Source organism: Anas acuta, chromosome 2 (genome assembly GCF_963932015.1).
Source record: "Anas acuta chromosome 2, bAnaAcu1.1, whole genome shotgun sequence".
NCBI classification, from domain to species: domain Eukaryota; kingdom Metazoa; phylum Chordata; class Aves; order Anseriformes; family Anatidae; genus Anas; species Anas acuta.
In genome coordinates this window covers 29,114,644-29,141,446 of record NC_088980.1, presented here as the reverse complement: position 1 = coordinate 29,141,446, position 26,803 = coordinate 29,114,644, and the positions used below count along the sequence as shown (strand labels likewise).

Genomic DNA, 26,803 nt, shown 5'->3' with positions numbered 1-26,803 from the left:
TTTTTGTTGACAGTTTTCTAATACTGTTCAAACTGGGGTTAGGGACAAATCTTAGGTTAGGTTGAACAATCTCCTCCAACTCAATTCCTGCTCAGACCCATAATGCTAAAAGCCCATATAATTAATTATATGATAATAATTACAATGCCACATTCCTTTCCACAATCCACCAAAACACCCTCTTTTCCTGGGCAGAACAAGGGGCCCATCTCATTCATTTTACACTACTGTCAAAGAAAAGGCTAAGTCCATCCCTGTCACTTATAAAACACTTGTAACATCCCAGTAATAAAAACCTTTACAAAAGTGAAGAAAAAAGTTTGGAGAATTCTCAGAGTTCTCTGAAATAATTAAACTGATAAAGTAATGTTTAATACTTTTGCTAAAAGGAGATGGATTATTCATGTAAATACTGTTGATAATGCATCAGTAAGTATAAGTGTATGTAAGTATTTTTTGTGACTAAATATCTGCTTCTAGACTCTAGGTTTATTGCCTGCACTTAGATACACGGGTGAACAACAAGCAGTATCTTCTGTTTAAGCTCTCTGTTGCAGTTATCTGGGTGGTAGCAATATATGGTCCCGGCAATTTGCTCTGACAGTAAAGCTCTTTATTGCCCCTAGCTGCGTGCCTCATACATGTGGTGCTTTCTCCTTATCTTCCATCCATGAAAAGGCCATGGTGAGTGTGGGAAAGGAGGTAGCCAGAGTACCTTCATCTACTCTAATTATGCCAGCAATTAGTTATGTTCTACTGAGTATATGTATTCTGGTGTAGCACAAAGGAAGATAGGCTTCCTGAAGCACATAATAAATGTGTTGTATGTTTTTCTGCTCAGATGTTCCCCACCCTTGAATGAAATAAGTCCTGTCATATTTCTGTATTTTTCTTCTCCTTTATTTCTAATATCCTGTAGGTTTTCAACAGTCATCCTTTGACAAGGTTTTCAGCATCTCAAGCTATATTCCCAATTCTACAGATGTCCCTGAGAGATTTATTTCTACAGAAATGGCCAGTAGAAGCACTCCACCTTCCTACACAGTAAAAACAGTCACCTCTTGGAAGTCATTTAATTCGCAGAGAAGTGCTTCTGTACAACCAGCTGGTACTGGAAACGTTGCTCATGCTCTCAGCACCACCAACAGTCACCTTTCTAACACAGAAGGGAGTTCCTTAGTAAACACTGTGGTGACCACTTCATCAAGGAGCCATGCTTTATCACCTGAGAAGAAAACAAGGGCAGAAGTTGAGCACTACAGTTATTCTGAGACTCACAAGAAGGCTTCTTTTAGCAGCACAATAGATACAAGCAAAGAGCTTTCTTTGCCAAACAAGGTGTTCAGAGGCAGAAATGCTCACAGGGTTCAGTACCTGTTAGCCAAGCATAAAGCAAGTCCTTTACCTGTTGTTCTTGTTAAAGTGACTGTCTCACCAAAAATACTTCCTGAAGATGCTGATGAAATCACAGTTCCTAAAGCAGTCACCTGTGCTGATTTACCCTGTTTTCCTGGAGTACCTTGTGAGCCAAGTCAGGATGGAAATGTCAAATGTGGTCGTTGTCCTTATGGTTACTATGGAGATGGCTTCACTTGCCGAGGTATTGCAAATAACTGTACCAAATGTTTTTTTTTCTTTTTTTCTTTTTTCTGAAGAAGGATCTCATGATCTCTTTTAACCTGAAAGTTCATTGTTACTCTGTGATCACTGAAATGCAAATAGCATTGAATTTCCTAATTTCTGCATATTGACATTGGCATAGCTTACAGGCTATTAGTTGTATGGATGCACTTAATATTTTTCTAATGTACCTTAGGCTCCTCACGTACAGGAAGGGACATAACTGATTGTATGTGATATGTTTACCTTGCTAGGCAAGACACAGTTATGCTGAAATGCCACCGTCTGTTTCCTTATTCCTTCCATTGTTCTCTTAATTACCTTTCAGCAATATGTAGACAAATATGTGGCAAAAATATGGAGTGTGTGGCACCCAATATTTGCAAATGCAAACCTGGTTATGCTGGTTATAACTGTCAGACTGGTGAGTATGATATTTTGATTTAGCCTGTGGTAACTTGTATCAATGAATTAATGATTTCAAGATTGTTGTTGATTTTGCACAGCTCTATGCAGACCTGATTGCAAAAACCATGGGAAGTGCATTAAGCCCAATGTCTGTGAATGTCTATCAGGATACAGTGGCTCCACTTGTGAGGAAGGTAAACAAAATATTTTCTACTCTTGAATGAATAAATATCCAAAGGGTACTGTAAATGACTTCTGTAACTGTGCATTCTAACAGGAAAGATGTGTGTTAATTTTAGTTTTCCTTTAACAGAGATTCCTATATTTATAGTAAGTTATGACAGCAAAGTACCATATTTTGATTTAACCTCTAGCTCCTTCAGTACAATGCTAATCTAAAAATCATGAAAAAACTGTTTGGTTGTTTTTTATTTATTACTCACTTCTGAGTAAGCAAATTTACTATGCTTTATCCACTGGACATTTGTTCAGAGTTGCCTTTCTCCACTTCACCCTTTCAGCACCTTTTAGGAAAACGAAGGCTTTCACACCTCACTTTCATGTGCATGTATGTGCTTTCCCAGCAGACAATGACCTACAGCAAAAATCCAGTCCCTCTAAGCTAGACATCTTCACTTAGGCATTGACACATACAAATCTCTATCTCTTTGAGGATTTGGATAAGAATACAAAATGATGTCTCAAACAACCCTCTGAATTCTTTATAATTCAGTGAAGAATAATTTTGAAATACCTGTATGTAAATACTGTCTTCTCTCTACTGACTGTATAGACAATACCAGTTGTCTTCAGGTGGTGATCCACTTTGCTTACTTGTGATATATTTCTCTCAGTACAAGTGTTCCAAATCCTCTTAGGAAGAGCTCCTAATGGCATGTAAGGGTGACACCCTGTGGTGGTTTCACACCACCGGGCAGCTTAAACTCAATGACAACCCCTCTCACTCCTCCAAGGAAGAGAGAAAGAAAATAGATGGAAGAGGGCTCAGGGATTGAGATAAGGGCAGGGAGATAACTCATCAGTTACCGTCACAGACAAAACAGATCCAGCATATGGAGATGTATGTAATTTATTGTCTATTGCTAATAACAATCAAGAACAGTGAGAACTAAAGGCAAACTAAAACCACCTTTCCCCCCCATCCACCCTCTTCTACCTTCCTCCCCCTTTCTCTCCCCATGCAGTGAAGGGCAATGGGGAATGGGGGCTGTGGTCAGCCCCTGATGCTTCATCTCCACCACTCCTTCACAGTCACTCTCTGCCCTTGCTCCACGTGGGGATGCCGTCCTTCCCGAACTGATCCTGTGTGGACTGCCCCAGCCCACACAGGCAGCAGCTCTTGAAGAACTGCTCCCAAATGGCTCTGTACCATGGGGTCCATCCATCAGTAGCAAACTGCTCCAGCATTGGTCCCCCCAGACCCCCTGCTCCTGCATGGGCTCCTCTCTATGGGTTGCAGCTCCGGCCTGGGGCCTGCTCCTGTGGGGGCTCTCCATGGGCCACAGTCTTCTCCAGGCCACATCCACCTGCTCCACTGGGGGCTCCTCCACAGGCTGCAGCATGGAGATCTGCTCCATGTGGGACCCATGGGCTGCAGGGGGACAGCCTGCTCCACCAGGGGCCTCTCCACAGGCTGCAGCATGGAGATCTGCTCCATGTGGGACCCATGGGCTGCAGGGGGACAGCCTGCTCCACCAGGGGCCTCTCCACAGGCTGCAGGGGAACTGCTGCTCTGTGCCTGGGGCACCTCCTGCCCTCCTTTTCCATTGACCACGGGGGCTGCAGGGCTGCTTCTAACTCCTCTCTCCCAACATTTATTTATTTATTATTTTTTTAATGACTATTTGTTCATTTTAACTGTAATTCTGGGCACATCTAACTTCTGAGCTTCCCCAGCTTTTTCTTTGGTGGATTTGTGGTATACATTTCCTTAAACCTCTACCATAATAAAGGTTTAATCTTAGTATTTTTTTCTGCAGTATTTATGGTAACGTGCAGTTACATAAAGATGGTAACCAGGTTTAGTTTCACGGCAACTAGAAAAGTTCACCAGTGACTGCAGACGCCTTTAAGTTAAACACTCCCCCAAACTGGGAAGACTAAGGTCCTGTCTGGAATGTGTCTCATATTTCCTTTCTTTGGGATGACCACCGATGTTGGGACTCTGTGTACTCTGTTGGAATTACATTCTCATTGTTCGTTCTTGTCATAAAACATTATGTATGTTCCTTTGTTTCCAGTTCTTTTCTCACTGTCAACTATTAACATTTCCCTTTTGCTAAAGCATAACCAATCCATGCGTCTTCTTAGAGGCAGTTTCTTGAACAGCATAATTCTGTATCTGCAGCACATTGTAAACCACCCTGTAAAAATGGAGGCACGTGCTTGGCCAGAAACCTCTGTACCTGCCCATATGGTTTTGTGGGACCAAGATGTGATACACGTAAGTGAAAAAGCATAAGTGAAAAATACAAAACACTTCTCCTGTTCTTTGGGAACAACAAAGCAAATTATGGTTAATATTTTTGACGTGCTTAGTTTAATGCTAGCAAATAATGTAAAACTGTGCCCCTTCGAAGGCTACCAAACATGGGCTTTATGAATATTTATTAGCTAGTATTCATCTATAACTTTTTAAAAACATAATGCGCTATAAGAATTGAAAATGTTTTTTAATTTAGGGAACAGGAACATGGAAACATTGAGCTTGTGAAGCATGAGACGCCTACCGTCACAACAGATGATTAATTTTAAATTGATTAATTGCTGAGATATGTCCAGAAGCTAGTATCAGTGAATGGCAGATCAGAAAAACTGTGATACCAGAAAACTGAATTAAGAAGCACATTGTGGGGTCTTTTTTGAGCTGGCATGAAAATTGGAGAACTTGTTGTGATTGTAGCTGAAAAATTGAAATTAGTATCACACCAGTCATCTTTTATATACTAAATTCTACATGCTACAATTTGGCAATCCCAGATTTGGGGTAGATTTCATACTGGTAATTTATATAATTCAGAGACTCCAAATTTAGTCATGCTGTTTGTATATAATTCACCTGAATGAGCTACTGCATTACTTACCTTTTATTTGAAAGAGTTTTGTTTGTCTTTTCCTCAAATCCCAGGATTCTGCACTCTCACTTTTCCTTATTTTGGTTTCAATTGTGACACAAAAATAGTCTGTTAGGTAAGACTAAAGAGACGTTGTCCTGAAAAAAAATGATTCATGGTTTTCCACAGCCCTGATAATTTAATGTCTTTGCCTGTTAGTCTTGTGTTGCTCTATCCATGCAGCTACACTTGCTGAAGTAACGGACACTTGAGTAACCTTCCTTGGTGCTCATCAAATCCATAGTGTAATCTGAACATATCTTAGTCTTGGATATTGTTTTCCTAGGTTTGTTTAGGGTTTTAACACTGAATAAAACCAGCTGGATAGCGGATAATTATGTGTAAGGATGTGTCATATACTCCTAGTGTGAGCTTAGAGACTGGGTCAATCTGTTCAGTAATTCCTCTGGAATTGTGGAATAGTGGAATTGTATGTAATTTCCAGTTATAGTATCTGGGAAAGAACTCAAAAATGAATTAAGCGTAAAGCTGTAGCATATTTACTTTTTTTTTTTTTTTTTTTTTTTTTTTAATCGTTTTCCTTTTCTACTTGGATGGATGGCAGTGGTTTGCAACAGGCACTGTGAAAATGGTGGTGAATGTCTTGCTCCAGACACCTGCCAGTGTAAACCTGGATGGTACGGACCTACATGCAGTACAGGTAACACAGGATAACACAGGTAACACTGTGGACTCCTGCACATTCCACAGTCCTGGGAGAATGTATGCAGAACACTCTTCATAGTTTGAAATTTGGAACCATGTGGCTCAGACAGCAGCACTGGATGGCTGCTGACTGCTGGGGAGCTCCTGCATGTCTCATCTCTGCATGTTAGTTCTGCAGCTCTAAGAAATCTAGTACTGATCCCAAAGGTTGCGTAGAAATTTTAAGTTGACAGAGTAATGTGCACTTATCTGAGGTATTTAACCTGAATCCTTGTAACAGAAACAGGTATCTTATAGACTTCATTTTGTTGTCATACTTTTTACTCCTCCTCACCCTGTTTGTGCAGCAATGTGTGACCCTGTGTGTCTTAACGGTGGCTCCTGTACTAAGCCAGATGTTTGCCTCTGTCCACGTGGATTCTTTGGTGCCCAGTGTCAGAATGGTAATCTTTTTTTCCTATTAGCTGCAATTAAATCTATGAGAAAACATTGTTAGCTTAAGACACAGAATTCATAATCTAGTCACATACCTGAAAAGTGGTGCAAAACAGATGTCTTTTTCTTTAAATTGCCTTCTGTGTCTTGCGCTCAACTCTCGAGCAGTGTTAACCAGTTGACCTGCTGTATTGTACATTATGTAGTCTGCTTACTTGTGTATGCATACACAACCATGACACCTCCTTATTTTATTCCGTATTTGTTTTTGATGGCCATCAGTATGATTTTTATTAGACAGGCCTGATAGTTCTGAAGATCTATATAAACTATCTGCATTTTATTGTTGCACTGTTGTTTCCTACAAGTATATTACAAAGGCAAACAAAATGCAAACCACAGGCTTTCTCTTCTGTATCTTTTAGCTGTCTGCAGCCCACCCTGTAAGAACAGTGGTCATTGCATGAGAAACAATGTCTGTGCTTGTCCAGATGGCTACACAGGCAGAAGATGTGAAAAAAGTAAGCCAGTGTTGAAATCCTTCCAGGGTCTGAAAATAACTGATAAATTATTCTGTAAACCATTAAATGTATTAAACAGCAACTGTTTTTGACTTCAAGGTATCTGTGAACCAAGGTGCATGAACGGAGGAAGATGTGTAGGGCCAAACGTTTGTTCTTGTCCTTCAGGGTGGGGAGGAAAAAGATGTAACACACGTAAGTACTGTAGTTACAAGGAGAACCCCACCTTAAATGTAATACATGATTAAAGGACCACTTTGTCCACGCAGATAATAAGAAGTTAGTGCCAAAGAACTCTTAAATATACATACATTGGAAAATAATGGTCTATAACTTTGCAATAAAATTTTGGATAGGGAACTAATAATACCATGCAGCCCTTAGTCCAAATCATGAGACCAAAATATCTTTTTAACTCTTGCATAGCGTATAATATTTGTTTCTTTCTCGATTCTTGTCTAAATAAGAAGCATCTGTATTTCTGAATACATACAACAGCAGAGAGCTAGGTCAATGAAATGAAAGAATTTCAATTTGTACTGTAGGTAATAGAATCAAATATAGAAAGAGAAGTACAGTGAAACACTGGAAAACTGGGAACGTAGTGGGAAATAAGTGGAATAGAAGAGGCAATGGCCATAAACTCTATAAGAAAGGTAGAAATAAGACTGATGCTAGCACAGCTGTGGTTCACATTGTATCTTAATGAAGTTATTGATGGCACATAAATAAAATGTGGCAGCTTGAATAAAAGCATAGTCTGCATGAAAATCAGCATGAGGATGGATGATAGAAATCCAATAGATAAAATGTTAATGTCTGTCATAGTACCCCACCTGAGGCTCAGATATTGATGTGGCCAGCAAGTTCTCTAATGACGTGGAAGAAAAGACATTTCCCATGATTTTCCTTAATTCTTGGAAAGTTTTATTGAAAAAAAAAAATTACCCATATTGGCAGGGCTTAGATATTCTTGGACATAGTAGAAAAGAGATTTCATCATCAAATAGTCAGTTAACAAGTGAGAAATAATAGTTCTTTAGATTGTGCTTTAATAAGCAGGAAAGAACGTGCAGAAAACATGGGTCATGGAAAATAATTTTGGATCAAATATTAATGGATTAACTCACTGTGAATTAAATTGCATTAAATTGAAGACAAAAGATCTTCCACTAAGGTTTGGATTTTAGAAATGTATATTTGGAAAAAAAGCAAAACTATTTAGTGGCATTAACTGAATTCAGTATATCCAGCTTTTATAGCTGTCTGTGATGCATCAGAACATCTCAGTGCCTTTGTGGGCCTTTTTATTCTGGTTCCCACTTTAATAACATGTTGATCTTACATTTTCAGTGAAGGGGAGGTGACTTTTGTGCATGAAAAGCATTCAACATCTTCTGGGCAACCTGAAATGTATGTAATAAGTAAAAGTAACAACTTGGGATATAACCAAACTTTGTGATGATGTTTGTGCAGCCATCTGTCTTCAGGAATGTAAGAATGGAGGGGAATGTATTGGACCAAGCATGTGCCATTGTCCTCCACAGTGGGAAGGAATCCAGTGTCAAACACGTAAGTTTACAGTATGGGCCACATCGTTCTTTCTGCTTCAGCACATTTTAGAATGCTTCAGAAATCCCAGAAGTCCTATTCCCTGGTTGTATTTTAAACCAAATCTGTGCCAAAAGCAGGACAGAGAGTAGATATTCCAGTGCCCATTTTGAAGCCCTCAAGAATACAAACATTCCCTGTGACCATGGCTGTATGCAGTGGATTACTAACACCACAGGCTGCTGAAAAACCCTAAGAGAGCATTGCAATAGCCTGAAACGATGCTTTAAAATACACCTTACTTATGTCTCCACACACTTATGCTTTTAGTATGTTCCCACATTAAATCTGTATCTTTATATAAATGGACAGGCATGAAAGCATTGTCGGTTTCCTTGCACTGAGGGTCTTTCTGCTGTGAAAATACCTACCAAGCCCTCACCTCCTTTATGCTAGCAAAATATGAAGTTATCGTAGCCACTTTCTTCACTAAGTTTTCATTACTAAAGCTCCGTCTCTCTCTTGGTATAGCTGTGTGCAGTCAGAAATGTCTCTTTGGAGGCAAGTGTGTGTCACCTAACGTATGCTCCTGTCGTCCTGGTTACACTGGACTCCTCTGTGGGAAGAGAATTCAGGTAAGTTAATGTCAAGGTAATGTAATCAGGTAATGTAATCACAGATGTGGAAACTTGGAAGTCATTATTTAGCCCTCACCCAATGAAGCAGCACCAAATATACCAAGCATGTTTGTCTAATTTTTTCATTTCAATCTCCAGTGAGGGAAAGTTCCTAAAATTATTGAGTTATTCCAGTATTTTATGAACTCTCATGCTTACAGAATTCTCCCCAAAGCTTAAAGTAAATTTCTTTTGTTTTTAATTAAGGTGATTATCTCTTTTCCTGCTGCAGGTGATGACTTGATATTTACTCTTTTCATAATGACTTTCATTCTTTTCTGGAATCTGGCCCCATTTTGGGGAAAAGTATCCCATTGCTGAATTGCTTGCCTTGTGGGCTTGTGTGACATCAAGCTCTGATTTTTTTTTTTTTTTTTTTTTTTTAACTAATTAACTACACTGTCATTCGTTTCATCCCTGTTTCATGCAAACATTTATTATCCCCAGGTATGAGGTTGGGCATAGTTTTGCTTTTTTTTTTTTTTTGCATGATAGTAAATGATGACCATTTCTCTGCTTTGTCTAGTCATTTTCTGTTATATTCCTTTGCTTGGGCACTATCTTTCACTGAAGTTATTTAATTAAACATTTGATTACAACTTCTTTGTGACGTTTGAAGTAGAAAGCATTCTACATTTCTCTGCATCATCTCACTTTCTTCTTCTTTTAATTTCAGCATATTTAGACATTTTTCTGATGACAGTAGAATTCACTTGGAGGAGCTGGAACATACCTGATTTTCATACTGCATGCTGGTGCTATTCCTTTACACCCATCTTTAATTACATGACGTTGTTCACACATGCACTGTGTTTGTTTTTTTTTTTTAAAAAGAAATATTCAGTTCTTTGGTCTCCTGCTGCATCAGAGTATAGCTGATTCTTTCCCTCTTTCCTTCCTTTGCCACATACTGTCTTTTAAGGTGAAGTGTGACTTCACCTTACTACAGTACTTACACAGTACACTGTGACTACTAGATATGCAGATTTATTTATTTTTTTTAAAGTGAGGAATAAGTTTTTTTTTAAAAAAAAAAAGGGGGGGGGGGGGAACAGCACTAGTTTTCCTTTCATCTAAGCCTTAATTTCTCCCAGTTGAAACTACTGGGAGTTCAGATCCTCTTTCTGCTTTATCAAGTACCATATATAATGCCATTAACATTTGTGTTCAGGTATCAGATAATTAGATAATTGGCCAGAGATGGGGTAAATATATTTAAGAAATTGAAACCATAAATAACTGCTCATATACACTTCAAAAATACAAAACTACACATATTGATCACCATAAAGATAATAGGACTGTAATGTTTGTGGTCTGGATTTCCAAAATGCAACTTAAAAAAATTAGATTAAATGTCTACATAAATATGTCTTCAATGCATTAGTCTATCTTTAATCTAGAAAATACATTGCTGGTCATTTGGACAGTGCTATACATTGATGAAAATGGCACATTTTCTTTCTCAAATTTTGCTTTCTCAAACAAATGAAAAATCTATATGCACAAACTGACCTTGACATTGTTTCTTTCCGTATCAGGAAAGCAGAGATTCATTAAAATTATTTCTTCAACAAGCAGGTCCAGTTAAAGTCTCTTTTACATTTATATATTTTTCCCTCCAAGGTACAAAGACATCATGGTTGAAGAAAAGAAGTATACCAATTAAATGCTGCATGGATGTATGAGACTTGAAAATAGCAAGAAGTTTTGAAGGCATTCACAGAGTTTATTTAAATGAAAGGAATATCCAGAACATTATTTTAAAAAATTCATGTTACAGTCATGAATTTTTAAAGAGCTTTAGTACAACAATCTTGTATTAATTGTAACACGTGTTTCTATACTTTTTTTTTGCTACCTCACAGCCTCTGATTCTTCACTGGACTCACAGGTTTCATGAACCATACACACCCAAAATTCTTCTGTCTGTTGATATAGCCAGCTGGACTATGATCTTTCCTTTATGGGAGTGAGACTGTAATATCTGCTGAACATCTCCAGGAAAGTAGGCAACACATAATCACTTGTGAATGGTACATTCTGTTTTCAAATGTTGTTTACATTGATATTATTTGGCTGCATACCGAAGGAAAAGCAGAGGCATTTTTTTCTTCGTCTTGTATTTGCATTGCTCTGACTTCCTGGTAGTGAGGAAGGAGGGGGAACCCAAAACAAGACTTAAGTAGTAGCAGTGCAGGCAGGGCCCTATGTCTCATGGACAGTCAACCAGCAGCAGAATAATTCTGGTTTCAAGGTAACAAGCCTTCTTCATTACTTAAACACACACACACGTGAGTATAGGATGAACGGTGTATCCATAAGACTTTTATGCTTCTGTTTTGAAATGGCATTCAAAAAGATGAGGAAATGGAGTCTTTCAGAGAAAAATGACAATGTTTTACTCAGAGATGTCCCATGCTGAACCTTAAAATAGGAACTGACAAGAGTAGTCATTTGCTGCACATCATGTCATCTGTATCTATCAAATCAGAAACCATTTGAAAGCAAGCCATATGGATTTTTTTTTCACATTACCAATTGTTCCAACCAATTGTTATCACCAACCACAAGCCAGAGAACTTTTGAACAAATAAAATTTTAGTTTTTCTGAAGTTTCTTTCTTTCTTCTACCTTCCCCTAGAGGTGCGAATTTCTGCACCTCTGCACAATTCTGCTCAATTCCTGCAGCAACAGAGTTCAGGTAATGGACACAAACTTCCCTTTACCTAAGCCATCTAACTTTACCACTTTGACTTGTTTTGGGCTGTGGGTTATTTTTCTTACCAAAAAATAAGCTTAATTATTTTCTGATCTCATGACCAATATCCCATTTACATGCACTAATTCTGAATGAGAAGAAAATCAAGCTCATCTTGCCATTTAGTGCCACTGTCGAATGCCAACTGCCAACTCATAGTTGTTAGAGGAGTTCCGAGCCTAGATTTTTCCTCACCTTTAGGTAGTCCTCTTAATCCATAATCCATTTTGCAAAGTAAGTTCCTATACTTGAATCTCAGCATCATTCAGAATGATGCCTGATGGATTTCTAAGTGCTTGATGTTTATTTCAAAAATACTTATGATCTCCCACCTGCGTTCTAAGTTCCAGTGGTTCAACAGTTTTTTTGTTTGCTTGTTTTGTTTTTTTGTAATCCAGTATCCATGTGGCTGGTAGCCAGACATGCTGGGAACTGTTCTATTATTTAAAACCTACTTCACTTGAACTGTTTCCTTTTTCACAGCTCACAATGATCTCTATGAACAAAACCTGACTAGCTTTTGGAACTGATGCTTCAGGATGAAGCCCTGAATACACAGTATCTGTAAAACATAGGCACAAAGATAATGCATAGGCTCGTCTTGTAACAATCCCTACTCCATGTGTCATTTAGCTACAGAGTTAAGGTAACACCTGTCAGGAACAGTATTTGGTTAATGATTTTGTACAAACCTCCATTCACAAAGCTGACCCAATACAGATGGCTTTCTAGGATTTCAGGCTGAATGAAGTTTTTTAAAAGTCACAATATTTACTATTTCCCATTAATTTTCAATGTTTCTAGCAGCGGATATTATTTCTTCTGTATCTTCAAAATGCATGCTGAGCAAAAAAAAGTATTTTTGCTACACTTGTTAAAAAGTACATGCTCCATGCAAAGTTAAGCTGTGTTCCAATAAGCACGTGAAACAGAAAAATTACTAGTACGTGCATAGAGACAGCTAATTACTAGGCAGTTTTGAAGTACATGAAACTTTTGTTTCTGGGTTGTTCATCATACACATGGAATAGAATTTGTTTATTGTAATTTGAAAAGCAGAATGCAATAACGTTGCTCCGTTTAACGCAAGCTTTGTCAGCAGAAGCACGTAAACAGCTTCTGTTAATGAAATTGTTCTAAAATTGCATAGCCTGATCAAAAATTAGGCCAAAAAGAATTTAAGGACATGGAATGGGGGTTGCAGGGGTTTACTGCAGGAGCTGCCACAGTACCAGTCAGATGGAATAAAGGGTAACCTGTGCCAAATGGTTACCCTTTGGTAATGGTGCTGATTCTTAGCACGTTAGCCAGGTTGCAGTAACAGGAAAGGGTTTTTGAAGAAGTCATTGTTACAGTCTGCATATGTCAGAATTCTTCCATCAGATTTGGAGTCAGAAGTCAGTAGGTAGAGAAAAAGTGGAACAAACAAGAGGAAAAATAAATCAATATGGCATACAAGAATACTGGTCATTTCACTGAACTCTGTCTTTAAATACTGAAGATACCTATGTACATCATCCATCATCCAATGTACAGCAACTGTTGTGCAAACCAGTAGAAACTCTCCTAAACACAGATTGAATTTTACCCAAGATGTTTAAAATGCTGTATGATGAGTATTTTCGGAAGGAAGGAGCCACTCATATCACAGAACATACCACAATTCTTAGTAGCAAGGACTCACCTTTGTACATTTATATCCATATTGGTTAAGACAAAAAAAAAAAAAAAAAAAAAAAAAAAAAAAGAGTAATTGTGGACCATTTTCCTTTTATAGAAGTTAATTATATATTGTCTTTTCTGAGAATAGAAAGTGATTTAACATTTCCAACTAGCAAAAGCAAACCTTCAAAGAAGAATCAGTGCAAACACTGACGTAAATAAGTATAAAAGCTTTAGCTACCTGAGAAATTGGATATATCCAACTCCATTACTTGCCCAAATGGAAAAATTCAAAGTTTAAATTCTCACTAAAACAATAACACTGGGGTATATAAACAGAATCACACAGAAATGTTTATGTTAGGAAGTATTTTCAAGACTTAAGATGTTTCTGCTCTTTCTCTTGTAATATCACATGGCATTGTTGGGTTATTCTGTTCAACTTTCACAAACAGCTCAGTTTAGAAAAATTATTTGCTGAAATTCTTTGTCAATAAAGGATATTTCACAGATAAACCAAGCAGCTCCATTCTTGGTACAAACACTGACAAGAGAAAATATAAACAGTAAACTGCAAATATAGGTACATTAAAAAGAAACACTTCTCATCCTTTCATGCACACTCTAAAATGACAGAATATCAAAAATGCAACCAGCAGACCTCCCCTACAATTTTCCCAGTCATTTTAATGAACATCAGAGCATCTTATAAGGTGTTGTAGTTAGCTCCAATAAATAACCTGTTCTGTCTCGTTTTTCTTGACCTTTGAGCTGTATGCATAACTCTTTGTTCACAGGAAGATATGCCTAGCTCCAAAAATCACATGCTGTAACTGGTAAGCGTGTTCAACCTTCCAGTGGGTGGGAGGGGATGGAGAAACAAACAAAAGAAAATGAGCACTGACAGCTCTTCAAGCAGATATATGTGGGACCATAGAAACAATCATTTGGGGACATGGATGTCATTTGTAATACATTATGATTCTGTTCTATTTCAAGATAACTACGAGGAAATTCACTTTTAAATCAATTTAAAATACTGTGGAGATCTAAATGATTTTTCTCATAAACAACAGAATGAAAAGAAAAAGCAAATCCTTCAGCCAGCAGATGGTGCTACATTCAAGCTATTTCTAAAATATGCCATCACACTTCGGGTGTTCCATCAAATTACTGCTTACTTCACTTTAGTCATTCCTCAACAGGGAACTATTTAAATCAGCAGTTGTTCTGGCAAGCTCAGAACATGAATTAAAGGTCTGCTTCGCTGACTGTTCCTCGCCTTATATTCCTAATGATATTAGTATCTCTTTTCAGTTCTAACCACCATTATTGTCACTTTTGGCTTTATTATTAGAAGCCAGGCTTTACGGGACCAGAGCTGAGATACACCTCCTTGCATTTACATACTGCTTATTTACTGTGAAACCTTGGGTCTGATGCTTTTTTTTATTATTATTATTATTATTATTATTATTTATTCACTTCCCTGCAACCAGTATTTCATCTGAGGTATTCAGCTTCACTCCTGAATTTCTCAATTAGGGCCTGATTACCGCAGTGTGCTGCGATAGACACAGCATCTCATCATCATATATCCTACTCCTGAACTGTTGTTCCATGCATGAAAACCACATTTTTCACCAGAATGTCTGAAATATCCAGTGTATCATAGCAAAAGCAGCACAAAACCATACAGTCCCTTTACTCTGTCCCACATCTCTGGCAACAAAACCTCCACAGGACCTGTAGCAGGTTTCATCTGAACCAAAACACAACAGCCTCCAAAGCACAGGAGGAGAAAGGCTTCTCAGCTACACAACACAGCAAATGCTTCATAGTGGAAAAAAGCAGCCCCATGACCTATAACACAGTCTTTGCTCTGCCCGCAGTATGCTTTGTTTATCCCTTTTAGAAACATTTGGTAAAGGAGGATGGACCATTTCTTTTGCTTCTGCTCAGTGTTGGGTAGCTTGTGATCCCTGGGGAAACAAGTCCATGTACTTCACTCTGCCTATGAAGAGTACATGTTTTGATAGGAGAATTAATTCACAGATACAATCTTCTTTTATCATATGGATTAAAATAATGCATAGTTGAATAGATCAAAAAATGCAAAGCTGAAACTCTCCCACTGAAAATTTCATGTCACCTAGAACACAATGAAAATCAATCTAAAAAAAAGATTTGGACATTATTTAGAAAACTGCACGGTTCAACTTGCATGTTTTGGCAAAATCTTCCTCAACTGTAGCCTTTGAGAAACAGCACATCTGAACCATGGAGCAATGCCTGTTGAAGTCTGTCAGATCTACAGCCCACCCAGAATGCTGCAAAACCTAAATGAAGCCAGACTGGAGCATGGCCAGAAGGCAAACCTTGGCATCCTCCACACAGGTGATTCATGGCAAACAAGGCTTTTCCTTGCTGCCTGCCTGTAGCCCCCTATTTTGTTGCTTCTGCAAAGACACAGCCTTCAGCAGAAATGTATCATCAACACCTACATCTCCAGAATGGAGATAAAGACATTTCCCTATATTGCTGGAATAAGGAAAAGAAATAAATTGGAAGCACAGAGATAATCAGATACTACAATAGTAAAAGTAGTCAAGATAAGGATTTTGTCAGAGTATCTGTAAGGAATAAGCTTTCAGAAGGAACTGTCTGAAGAAGTATTTTTTTTCTTTTGTTTTAAATAAGGCTTAACTGATCAAAATCCAAATCTGATTGGGGGTGAGGGGCAGGAAGCACACAAAAAGCAAGGATTAGGGTTTTAATAAAATGCTTTGCTCTTTGCTGTTATTCCACAGAGATGCAAACTCTGCAAGCTTCATCTTGCAACTGTGTCATCTTATCAAAGGTAAATCAGACTTGAACTAACATCCACTTCTGACGATCTGAATTAGGATGCTTTGTTTCATGTGCTTTTTTAAAAACACATCACTAATATAAAACAAATTCTAGTCAGAAGAAAAAAAAAAAAAGAATAGATCCATTTTGAAGTACTTTATTTGAAGAGTAAATTTTATTTCAAGGTCAGTTCTATCAACCAAGACATAATACTGCTGCTTATGAAGAAAAATGAGAACAGCAGAAAATCATACACTACACACACAGGAGTGTGCACCACACACTAAGCACACTTGGATACTTATAACAGCTTTGTTACAATCAGCAATACTTCTCTTTCATAGAGAAAAGCATTCACTTAATATACTGAAGACAAAAAGCTACCTGAAATCAACTAGTTACCATGTTTAATTTCTCCCTCCCCTAGACTTCATCTCCGTATGGTGAAGAAAATGCAGCTTATCTTTGCTGAAGTTGCTTCATTCCTTCCTTTTCTTTGTACACTGTAGACCAGAGTAGGGCAGTCGACATCTGCACACGTTTGGAGCTATGCATTTTCCTCCATGCTGACAAGGTAGTTTACATACAGCTGAAATGAGACACCAGACACACAGTATGTCTTCTGCACAGCACAGGATCATTTTTCTTCTTTGTCTCACTGTACTAGCAGAATTGTTCCCTGGAGACTGCACAGGGACTGTATAAATAAAAGCATAATGGAAGAACCAAAAAGCAATGCCTCTCAATTTATGGCCTCATGGCCTTCACTGGAATACTGCCACAGTACAGCTAGTCTTACTCATGCTCCATTCCCCTTTTAAAATACTATCATTTCCTTTGTTCTTTAAGGCACAGACTATTTTTAGATGGATGCCTCCATGGGAGCGAGGGACCAATAAAAATTTCTGCTGGAACTTGTTTTCAAGGCAGTTCTTGGATGGACACATCCACGAGGAAACAGTTACCACATCCTAGCTGCTCCTTGCCCTTCTGTTTCCCTACTCCTCTGAAAAAAGAAGGGCAATAGGGAACTGAGCAGCCACTGCTTCGGTTGTCCCCCAGCTACACACCAGTTAAGGAAACAAATGAGAGGGTTTCAATCTGCTTGTGAGTGCCCTTGCCAAGAGAGGTCAAACCGGATAGAGATCTATGTAGTTCAGGCATGGTTATTTTTCTGACACTAAGAACCTGCATATTTCCACCATTATTGCTGGTGCAGGGAGTGGTACCAAGGATTTCATAGTTTCTCTGCATGTCCTATACTTATCTTTTAATATGCTCTATCACAACACACCACTGAATACAAAGAACAAGCATTTTCCTAATCAAATGGGAACACTGAAATATTTATATGTTAATGTTTGTTTGACAATACACATATTGCAGAACTAATGATAGCCAGTTTGGACTCCCAGAGCCACACAAATATTTCATACATGGGAGGACTTAATCCACAGACTTTGCACCCATCCTATCTAGTTCAAAAGCAACATTTACACCTGGAGTTGATTCTCCCAATTTATCCTTGAAGTGAGAAGCAAGTTTCACTTCTCCACATCTATAAAATACAATGAAGCTTCTAATCCATGTCAATAGTGTTAGCGTTTCTGTAATGGCCATTTTTAGTTCTCTAAACCATGGTCTCAGTTTACACAAAATATTTCTGAAATATAATATATACTAAGTAACAAATTTGGTGACAACCAAAACTGAATCTGAAGTTACTTGAAGTAGAAAAGCTCTGTCTTTCTGACCAATGTGAAAAGCCATCTATTCCTTATGCATACACATAAGATCTCCAGTATGCAGAAGAACCTCTCATTTACTACTCTAAAATACTTTTCTAGCAGCTTTGTTAGGCACTGAAGATTTAAACACTGTATTGTATAAATCACATAAGTAGAGAAATGGATACAAGAAAAATGTCAGAAGTTATTTACCTAAGTGACATGCTCCACCAACCCATCCAGCTGGACAGCTACAAATCCCAGGAGCCACACAAGCTCCATTATTCCGACAACCTTGAGGACAAATTGCTAGAAGGAAAGAATGGGTAAGCCAGCAGGATTTATAAAACTGATATAAAAGAATCCTGACAGAATGAAATATTCAGGATGATGCGAATCAAAATGGCAAAAAACATTTTCTTCCAGGTCAGATGCTCAACTGGTATTACTCTAAAGGCATATACACGCAGACTGTGCAATATTTTTTGTTTAAATTTTAAAAAATGTACATCTTAGTGCGGAATAATTTGTGCTATTTTTTTTGGAATACATACCAATAATGCAGGTCTCTCATTTCTGTTTCAGTGCAATGACATTTCCATAGTTATTAGTCTCTTACTCTTTTTAAAATGCTTTTGTCACTGCAGTTACATTTTCATCAATATTTCCTGTATGTAAACATGCAATGTACTACATTGGCATGTCCCATGCCATGATAACATCGTCTCTTCATCCTTACTTTATAGCACAGTAACGCAAGCATCTTACATGAGATAAGAGTTTCTTCAACTTTTCTCCCAGGTGAAACACAGGGTTTAGTTTGGTTTAGGTTGTATTTTTATATATATATATACACACACATACATAAATTAAATGAGTAAGGCTTCTGCTCTTGAGAATGCAGTGATAGAAAAACTGAGACTACTTCAATGGTGTATCTAGCAAATTATCTTTGTTTTTACTGCTCATCAGAGTCCATCAGGGCTTGTTTACAGGGCTTAAGGACTATCAGCATTTAAGTGGTACAGATGAGGCGTGTTAGTGTAAATACTCACCCTCTTGGCATCTTGATCCTGTCCAGCCAGAAGCACAAAGGCACTTCACAACCCCATTGACAGAGATGCATTCCCCACCATTTTGGCAGCCTCCTTCACAGCTTACTGCAGAAGGACAGCATACACACTACATTTCAGGAACAGCAGAGGAAATTGAACAGATATCTTCAAACAGCTGGCTACCATCGACTATTTGTTTTATCATTTCTGCAAAGACTAAGATTTTGACTATTCATAGCAAGACGCAGCTCCATCATGTCAGCAATGGTGACAGAACCATGCCAACCCATCGCACCATTAAAATTAAGCACGTGCATAAATGCTTGTTGAGCATTTAACCTGAGAGTACCAACTAACAAGCATGATTATCATTACGGCACAAAATAGCTGTGCTCCCCCCCCCAGATAACTGTGAACCAAATGTTCAGCTGCTACACCACTATAACTACTATCATGCACATTGTTATCGATCTAGCCAAATCACAGCTGGTAAATCAGCAACACATGGTCAAGAATTCACATATTTCCTTCCCTGAGAGTTCCTACACATAACAAGAGCAAGAAGAGAAGGGGATATTGCTTTGACAAATAAACCTATGACTATAATGCAGCTGAGTGGTGCTTTACCACAGGTCAGCTAAGCAAGTTTCCTCATTTCAGAAGTGTTCTACATGTCAAAGCCCTGAAGGACTAATTAATGAAGCATTATTTATACCAGACATATGACTGGTATCAACTGTGTAGTGCACTATCATCTCTGAAATATGGCATAATCACTGTTCTGTACAATCAAATGCAGCCTTCCACAAGAATGAATGTAAATGTATACAGCACCTTCACTTTATGGGAGAGAAACTTCTACCCTTCATTATAATGATGGACAGTCAGGATGCCTGCTTGATGCTTCCTAGGAAAAGCTTTAAATCCCTCTTCTACCACAAGTTTTGAGCATGAATTCAGCTAACAGATTTTTGGCACAAAGACTGAATATGCAAGGGCACACAAGTTTACTCTAGCACAGTTAGAAAAGCTCTTCAGAGCTTGTTTTTGCATTTCTTTATTGCACAGTGTAAGCTGATGTATTTAATAGCACACTGCTCTTCACAGCAAGTTTGCACATCCAGGCTCTGTAAGCCACAATACTGCACCTTACAGGTGACCGCAAGCACATCCTTTGCCCCACAGGGAGGACACACAAAACACAAGCAGCACATTTGCTTGGATAGAGATCCAAGTCTAGTCTATGGTAATAAACCAATTCCCTATTCTGCTTTTTCTGTTCATGTAATATCTATCACATTGCTTCTGATTCAGACTCTTCTGAGAACATCAAGTTTTCCCTTCCATGCAGACCCTACTAACATAATTTCTTAAAAAACAACTGAAAGCATATATGTGTGTGCATATAACACACACACACACATCCTATTGCTGAAAAACAAAACTGACCATGCTCCAGTTTACCTCGTTGCTGTCAATATTGTAAACTACACAAGATGAATAGTTATTTCTCAATGCATTACACATTATTTTTACACAGATCTTCATGAGAGGAAAGTTCCTTATCTTCCTAATTTGTCTATAACATTAACAATTTTGACATTATCACTAGCATTTGAATTCCCGTTCAACCTAGTTAACATCCCAGAGCTATAATTTAAGGTTCGGTAAACTTAGACGTCACCATGCTAAGTGAGCTTAGGTCACACTTTCTTCATGAAATTCCAAAACCCCCATAGACAACCCAATAGCAACAAGGCTTCAGAGAGCTGCAGAAGCAAGTCAAGTTCCAAATCCACTTTAGGTTATGTTTCAGGTAAGCTCCGGTAGCTATTTAACGTTAGGAAGGAAATACAACAAAGGCCCATGGAATAAACACCAAGAATAAACAGAGAATCCAGCGAGATTCTTCTGGCACCTAACACAGAAATACGTATCTGTACAAATCATCTGATGAAATTAATTAGAAAAAAAAGTCTGCTCTATAGCTAAACAACATTTAAAACACAAAATATTTACACACACATAAACAATGCATTTACAAGGGAGAAAATTCTCTCAATTTCTCACAAGAAATTCTCAATCAAGAACAAATACATATACTCCACACTATTATCTTGTAAGCACACGGATCCCATAGGACATACATATTTTGACAGTAAAGTCAGTCTAAGCAATTAAGGTCATTATTTCAAAAAACATTAAGCCTGCACTTGAGAAGTCCCAAAACCATTTTGTTTCCAAACTTGAAGTCTTCCCAAGCTATCACTTGTTTGGGTTTTACTCACCCTTATGACAGTATCTACCCCCATAGCCAGGTGGACATCTGCATTTTCCAGGTCTCAGACACTCCCCACCATTTTTGCATTTTGGATAACATGTGGCTGTAAGAAAGACAAACAAACAAACCTTGGTGAAGCTTACCAAACCTATTACTTAAGTACCTAAGAAATGTGCATTATTTTAGTCAGTGAGTACTCCGTTTGCCTTCACATTTCCTAAGATACGTTTGTTCTGCCATCCCACACTGCTAGTGAAAAAGTTTCCATGCACAGAGAGATGTCATCGCTTCCTTCGTCACCTTTTTTTTTCCCCCCTCAGTTGGCCTCTCAAAGACCTGTCTGAAATGACCATTTAGAAATCATCCAAGATAGATGTAACTTCTCTCACAATTAAATCATTTGTTGGGAGAAAAGCATCTGTGGCCATCCTAGATTCCACAACTATTTCATTGCTGACAGCTTGGATATGTTGTGTAAGGCGCAAATAAGAAGCTCAGTTTTGCAAATCCTTGCCAGGATTTTCATAAACCATTCCTCAATCACCCCTGGTTTCTGAGAAAACACGCATTTATTCACACCCAAATTTTAGGAAGCTATGTGTTTCAGAGGGTCTGATCTGAATTACCTACAAGTGCAAGATGAGCTCTCTACATGACATTGCTTTGTCTTTTGACTGGATGAGTGAGAAGTCTGAGACTGATGGAAGAGGAAAAAAGTAAGCACTGAATAACACCACACTGCTTGGTGGCAACATGAGGGCAAAATCCAACTGAAGAATACATTAATATCTGCACAATGAGTATTGCATGTAAATAAAGGATGCAGACATATATGAAAGAAACATTCAGCACTCAGCACTACATAACTGTTTTACTAGATGCTTTCAGCTCATTGGAAATGCCATAAATTAAAATATCTCCACCTTAGGAAAATTCAGTTTCTCTCTTTTTTTTTTTCTTTCATTTTTTTCTTTCTTTTTTTTTTTTTTTCCTCCCAGTTTTATAAGGCTTATTTTATTTATGCTAAAAAAATATACTAATATCGATATCAGAATACCACTGTGGAGTCATGTACAAAGCAAGAGAGAAACTCTGCCCCGACGACCTAACAGTTAAATCTGACACCACTTACGTGCTTACATGAAGAAAACAGCAAGAGGGAAGAGCTGGTGTTTGACAGAAAGGAACCAAGAGAATAGCAATGAGATCCCAAAAGCACAGCTCTGTGTATTATGCAGTGCTGGTACCCTACGCTATTCTCATCTGCTAACTATTACCATTTGGACAGGCAGATACTTTCCCATATGGTTAGACTAAAGGTTGGACTAGATGATCTTAGAGGTCTTTTCCAGTCTGAAGGATTCTATGATTCTGTGTATTTATAGAATTTATAGAGCTGAAGACTCTCCATAAGGCAAACACCTTCTAGAAAGCATTTCACCACTGAGCTGGGACAGCATGAAGGAGCTTTGTCCTGAAATCTGCAGCCTACAAACTGCATATCTTTTCCTTATGCGTGTTTTATGCTTTGCCAAAATATCAGCAACTGCTCTTTAACTTCCCAGAATAAGCAAGACTGTATATATGGGAGGAATCAGATCCACAGCTTCTCACTAAAATAAAAATTACACCAAAAACACCCTGAAGTATTTTGCAACATCCCAGTATCCAGTAAGCTCTTGGGACAGACAGAACCTGCCACCACAAGATGCTTGCCTGGCATGTCGCTGCAATCCCACGTGGAGCAAGAAGGCTAAGCAGTAAATCTCTTTTCTGAGCAACCCACTCAACCAGATAGAATTGCACTAGGAAAACTTTCACTCAACTTTTTCCCTTTGTTATGTCCGTGTTTTGCAATTCCACAGGTTATGTTATTTCACAGCCCATACTGAACAAGGATCTATGTATGTTATTAGATTCATTTAGCTTGCAACCACAAATTCCAGTAACAGTTTGAAGACCATCTATTTAAAAAAAATAAATAACTTTTTTTTTTTCCCTAAATATTGGATTATTTCTTTTTAAATAACAGAACAGATTTTCTCCTTTCCATCTGCATTATCTCAACAGCCAGGGAAGACTAGAGACATCACAAATACTTTTTTGTTTCCCCACTATTTCAAAGCCATGATATTCATATAAAAAACATGGCATAACCCCACCATGCATACACAGATTTAGATGGACGTATCCTATTAATCTCCGATTTCTGTGAGTGAGAAGATAAAAAGTTAACTCAGTGGATTTCTTGACAGAACAAGAGATGAGGTCTCATTTCTTTTTTTTTTTTTTGATCTTATCAGAGAAAGCAGTGGTACCCTTAATACCAGGTCATTCACCACTCTAGCTCATAAACAGACCTGCATTTCTGATGATCTTCCACACCTCCACTAAAACCAAACAGGGCGAGGGTCCAACATTTGTCTGGAAAAAGCTCTCAGTACTACTACTCATCCCCATTATGCAGCGTGTTCACAGCATGTTACCGGGCACTGTAACGTACCGCTTGGTAACCCAGGTTCTCAATAAACCAGCACTCCCGAAGTGACTGCAGTGCGGGGTGAAATTTTCAGCACCTGTAACAGAAGTCACTCAGGACACCCCCTAACACGTCCCATTTCAAAGTTTAGAAGAATGACATTTTAGATGAAGTGCACTGAGAACTAGGAGAAATACAATACAAAATGCATTACCTCTTCCCACAGGACAAGACATAAGGCAACACAGTTTCTGCTGATACTGACCAGGTTTTAGCAATTATTAGCCACAGGGCTCCAGAGTTCATCTTTTGAAGTAGACTATTAGAAATTGGGAACATTACACTAAATAGGGTTCAGATTGAAACTCCTCTCACGTGCATTTTGTACATCAAGCAATGCTTTCAGAAATACTTCATCTCCCCTTAGAGACCACCAGGAACAGGTTTTTCCATTCATTCCAACTTAACCACCACTGAAACGGGGTGTGCAAGTGACTCTATGGGTCGGGTTATATCTAGGAAATAATGTATTTTGATGAACACAGTGTACTCTGAACAAACGAGGAACCCAGCAAACAACCTGCTTTCTACACACATTTTTACCTTTTCCTCAGCACTCATCTCACTGACCCCACCTAGCAGCACCACCTAACATTGCTCAGGTCCAGACAGCAGCCAGCCCTCCAAAGGCATCACCCCTTGCCCAGGGGGGTTTACACTCACTGAGAAAACGGCAGAGGGATGCCAATGCAGAACCTTATTCATCAAACAGGCATTTAAAGGCTCTTCAGACGATAAAACGCGACCCGCTGACGGCACCATCATTCCACACCCAAACGAGCATCTTCACCCACCTGCTGACCGCCGGCTGCGCTCTCAGCACCGTTCCCCTCACCCTGCCTCCATCCACCCCACATCACCCCCCTCCTGCCCCACACCCGCACCCCATCCCCATCCCGTTACCGTGCTGGCAGAGCTCGCCCTCGTAGCCCTTGGAGCAGAGGCAGGTGCCGTTGCCGAGGCACAGCCCGCCGTGCAGGCAGCGAGGGCTGCAGGCCGCCGCCGTGCCCCAGCCCCAGGGCATGGCAGCCCCCCGGCCGGGCTGGGCATCGCCGCCGCCGCCCCACAGCCCCCACAGGGCCAGCCACAGCACCAGCCGCCGGGGGACCCCCCCGCCTCCATCACCGCAGCCACCGCCGCCCCCGGCCCGCTGCGCCATGGCCCGGCAGCTCGCCGCCGGCCCGCTGCGCTCCGCTCCCCGCCGCTCCCGCTCACTCCCCTTTCTCCCCCCGCTCATGCACGCCCCCCTCGTTCCCCCCCCCCACACACCTCAGTTTTCTCCTCCTCCTCCTCACCCTTTCACCCCAGCCGGTCTCACGCACCCCTCACGGGCAGCTGGGGGTGTGGGGCAGAGGCCGGGCCCCACAGCTGGGGAGATAAACGACCCCCAAATGGCCCCACACAGTGCCAGTCCTGCTGGCACAGGGCTCCCTTGGCACCTCCTGGGCTTCCTAAGTGAGCAGGGATGAGGTCTCGCACCCCTACGCTTTGGGACAGTACAAGTGTAAAACCCATGGCTTGATGGAATTCTTTCAAACCAGAGAGGACTGTTAAAGCAGAGATCTGACTACAGAATATCATCCAGTGCTCGTGAAGCTAGATGGCCAATACTAAATCATTAAGGTTTCAAAAGACCTCCAAGATCATCTGGTCCAACCATCCCCCTACCACCAATATCACCCACTGAACCACATCCCTAAGTGCCAGGTCTAACCCTTCCTTGAACACCACCAGGGACGGTGACTCCACCACCTCTGTGGGCAACCCGTTCCAGTGCCTGACTGCTCTTTCTGAGAAGAAAGATCTAATTCCCAACCTGAACCTCCCCTGGCACAACTTGAGGCCATTCCCTCTAGTCCTATCACTAGTTACCTGTGAGAAGAGGCCAACCCCCAGGTCCCCACAGCTTCCTTTATATACCCATATTTTGAGAGAGATGCACAGCCATCAAATAAAGAGTTTAATGACTGAGCAGCTAGCAGGTGGTCATTTAGCTGGACTAAGCTGCGTGCAGTTCAGGTGAGCCCATCTTACCATAAACCATGCCTTTTTTTGACCATTGCACCTGTTCTCAGGATGGCATCTGTAAGCTGTAGCTACAGCTCTTGTAATATGACTGATATTCCCACCTCTTTTAGTCTAGAAACTCTAACTTCTACTCATCATCTTGAAAGTCAGTATGAGACATGGATATTATGACAGTATTTGAAAGGGAATTTGAGGGAGAAAGAGGGCTGAGTTATTAAACTCACTGCCATTTTGCAGATGGGAAAACAGAAGGAAAATGAGTTTCAAGCTGCTTCCTCAACCAACATGCAGTCTCTGGCAGTGTATTGTTTGGATAAAATTCTGTGAAAAAAAAAAATCAAACAGCAATATTTCAAATATTTATCTTCAGTTGCAAGAACATGGGGGAAAAACAAAACAAAACAAAACACAAATGATCAAAAAGCTATTTTTTTCCCTCATTATTCCAATCTTTCATGAGCACATCCTATCACTTTAAGTAGCTCCCAGGGAAAGCAAATACTTTCAATGCCAAGATCGAGCCCAAGGGAATTTTTTCAAGGGAGCTTTATTGACTAATAGCAATAAAAGGATAGTAAAAACACTTATACAAATTGTGTACAGAGAAGTGAAGTAAACCTCATGCATCTTATAGAACTAGAGAAAAATAAACAAGTTTTACTTAACTAGTGAGATTTTACTTCAAACTAGTTTTGCGACTGGCATAAAACAGCATGACTTGTTGCCTAGGTGGATCAGTGGTACAATCCAATAAGTGAGTTCACTTTAATTGGAAACTAAAGTTTGTGTAATTTCTTGAAAGAATAAAAGAAAAAAAAATCCTTTTTCTGTTGGAAAACTGGATTTCATCCCTGTATTTGGAACATACAGTTCCTAGAAGGATTAAAA

The 26,803-nt window shown here is 39.4% G+C and overlaps 2 protein-coding genes across 2 annotated transcripts in view; one reads left to right on the top strand and one right to left on the bottom strand.

The window, feature by feature from the left end:
- Window positions 1-16,422, top strand: part of VWDE (von Willebrand factor D and EGF domains) — a 48,303-nt gene extending 31,881 nt beyond the window's left edge. The window contains exons 20-30 of the mRNA XM_068674049.1: window positions 920-1,600; window positions 1,949-2,044; window positions 2,127-2,222; window positions 4,397-4,492; window positions 5,728-5,823; window positions 6,176-6,271; window positions 6,689-6,784; window positions 6,884-6,979; window positions 8,261-8,356; window positions 8,867-8,970; window positions 10,639-16,422. Coding sequence (XP_068530150.1) covers window positions 920-1,600; window positions 1,949-2,044; window positions 2,127-2,222; window positions 4,397-4,492; window positions 5,728-5,823; window positions 6,176-6,271; window positions 6,689-6,784; window positions 6,884-6,979; window positions 8,261-8,356; window positions 8,867-8,970; window positions 10,639-10,659 — 1,574 coding nt within the window. The 3' untranslated portion in view covers window positions 10,660-16,422. The remainder of the gene's footprint in view (window positions 1-919; window positions 1,601-1,948; window positions 2,045-2,126; window positions 2,223-4,396; window positions 4,493-5,727; window positions 5,824-6,175; window positions 6,272-6,688; window positions 6,785-6,883; window positions 6,980-8,260; window positions 8,357-8,866; window positions 8,971-10,638) is intronic.
- A 4-nt stretch (window positions 16,423-16,426) lies between these two features.
- LOC137852376 (von Willebrand factor D and EGF domain-containing protein-like) lies at window positions 16,427-25,102 on the bottom strand. Its single transcript, XM_068674050.1, has 5 exons — window positions 24,791-25,102; window positions 21,356-21,451; window positions 19,068-19,172; window positions 18,226-18,321; window positions 16,427-16,874 (listed from the first exon to the last, which is right to left on the bottom strand). The coding sequence occupies exons 1-5, from the start codon at window positions 25,044-25,046 to the stop codon at window positions 16,765-16,767; spliced, it is 663 nt and encodes a 220-aa protein (XP_068530151.1). The 5' UTR covers window positions 25,047-25,102; the 3' UTR covers window positions 16,427-16,764.
- Between the last annotated feature and the right edge of the window lie 1,701 nt (window positions 25,103-26,803).